Source organism: Carlito syrichta, unplaced genomic scaffold (genome assembly GCF_000164805.1).
Source record: "Carlito syrichta isolate Samal-C Ts95f unplaced genomic scaffold, Tarsius_syrichta-2.0.1 Scaffold303658, whole genome shotgun sequence".
Taxonomy (NCBI): domain Eukaryota; kingdom Metazoa; phylum Chordata; class Mammalia; order Primates; family Tarsiidae; genus Carlito; species Carlito syrichta.
This window is the reverse complement of record NW_007247754.1, coordinates 42,100-43,934: the sequence shown is the minus strand read 5'-3', so window position 1 is coordinate 43,934 and position 1,835 is coordinate 42,100. Positions and strand designations below refer to the sequence as shown.

The 1,835-nt window shown below is 44.3% G+C and overlaps 1 protein-coding gene across 1 annotated transcript in view; it reads right to left on the bottom strand.

The window, feature by feature from the left end:
* Positions 1-1,835, bottom strand: part of LOC103261307 (laminin subunit alpha-3) — a gene marked incomplete at both ends in the record, with an annotated part of 202,142 nt that overhangs the window by 168,765 nt on the left and 31,542 nt on the right. The window contains one exon of the mRNA XM_021712821.1: positions 1,389-1,559. Within this exon, the coding sequence (XP_021568496.1) occupies positions 1,389-1,559 (171 nt within the window). The remainder of the gene's footprint in view (positions 1-1,388; positions 1,560-1,835) is intronic.

The following is a 1,835-nucleotide window of genomic DNA, read 5'->3' as shown; positions in this document are numbered from 1 at the left end:
CCAGTCTGGGTGACCGAGTGAGACTCCAACTCAAAAAAAAAAAAAAAAAAGCCAAACCCTAAAAGGTGCACTGGGTACCTTCCAGTCACTCTTCCAGGTCCACTCTCTACACTTTCCCATCATGCCCTTTACCCTGAGGCTGGACTTCATGGGCTGTAACAAATGGGCTCACTTGCTCTCTGACTTCCTGTTGGGTTTGGCCAATGGAAGGCCCTGGCAAGAGATCAAAGGGTGGGAGAAGAGTGAGCTCAGGGTATTTATTCTGCTGGCTCTCTCTGTGCCCACATGACAAGGGTACCACCCTGACACCTGAGAGCAAGAGACGTTCAAGGTGTACCTCCAACACAGTAGAGAATACCAGTGCTCACCAATATCTATGGTCTCCTCTATTTCAGCTAGATTCCATCATCTAGACTTCTTGTATCCAGGTGGGGCTATAATGACAAGTTCTTGCCAATGGAAGTAACTACCATGGTAAGAAGCAGGTGATCCTCTCTACACTCTCTTTCCTCATCTGCTGGCCAGATAGAGGGGATCCAGAGGAGGGCCCTGAGGTCCTGCAGGGTGACTGTGCTTCTGAATAGAAAGAGCCTAGTTCTCTAGGCCAGGCTCAGTGGCTCACACCTGTGAATTCCAGCACTTTGGGAGGCGAAGGCAAGAGGATTTCTCAGGAATTTGAGATCAGCCTGGGCAACATAGTGAGACCTCATCTCTACAAAAATAAAAAAAATTAGCTGGGTGTAGTGGTGCACACCTATAGTCCCAGCTACTCAGAAGCCTGAAGTGGAAGGATCGCCTAAACCCAGGTGGTTGAGGTTGTGGTGAGCCATGATTGTGCTACTGCACTCCAGTGTGACAGAGTGAGACCTTTAACCAAAAGGAAGGATGGAAGGAAGGAAGGAAGGAAGGAAGGAAGGAAGGAAGGAAGGAAGGAAGGAAGGAAAGAGGGATGGGGAAGGGGAAGGGAAGGAAGAAACACAAAAGAAGGAAAGAGAGGGAGGGAGGAAGGAAGGGCCTGGTTCCCTGAATGACTGCATGGAGCTGATCCCACCTGATGACCCACAATGTACCTAATATAAGCAAGAAACAAACTTTTATTTTGCTAAGCCTCTGAGATTTGGAGGTTGTTTGTTACAATATTAGTTAGCCCATCCAGACTAATACCAGGCTGACTATAATCTTCTGCCTTTCATCTCCTTTGAATATAATGGCTTTTCTTCAAACAGCTAAGCTTCTAATTATATTCAGTATTTCGGATAAGACCAACCCTCATGCCTACACCATTACTGGCATTACTTAAAAGAGTTCAAAGAAATTAATTTGATAAGTAAAAAAAAAAAGTAATGAAACAAACGCTGCAGACTAGACACTTACAAAACACTACTCACCCGCCGAGTGACAGTTGGATCTCGCTGTGCTTTGGAGATGAGGTGTCCAAGAAGAGTGTTGGTTTGCAGAAAACGCAAGCGGATGTTTGTTGCCCTGGTAAACTCCCTCAGGGTGTTAGAGAAAGTAAAATTTTTTGCACCTGGACGACCATTGATCAAGGACACCACAACCTAAAGTAACCACACGCATATAAAGGAATAAAAGTCTTTTATCAAATTTTAGCACCAAGCAAGTAAAATAACTCACATGCCCCAAAGCACTTGGTATATTTGAGCCATTAGATGTTTGTAGGTGGTCTTGGGTCTTGTTTATGCCTAAAAACATTATTACTAATTCCATCTTCCCTCCCCCTTCTTGGTTCCAAGTTCTGGCAATAGGTCTTTGAAACCTGGGCTATCATGAGATGTTATCATTCCATTTTCTTTTTTTTTTTTTTTTTTTTTTTT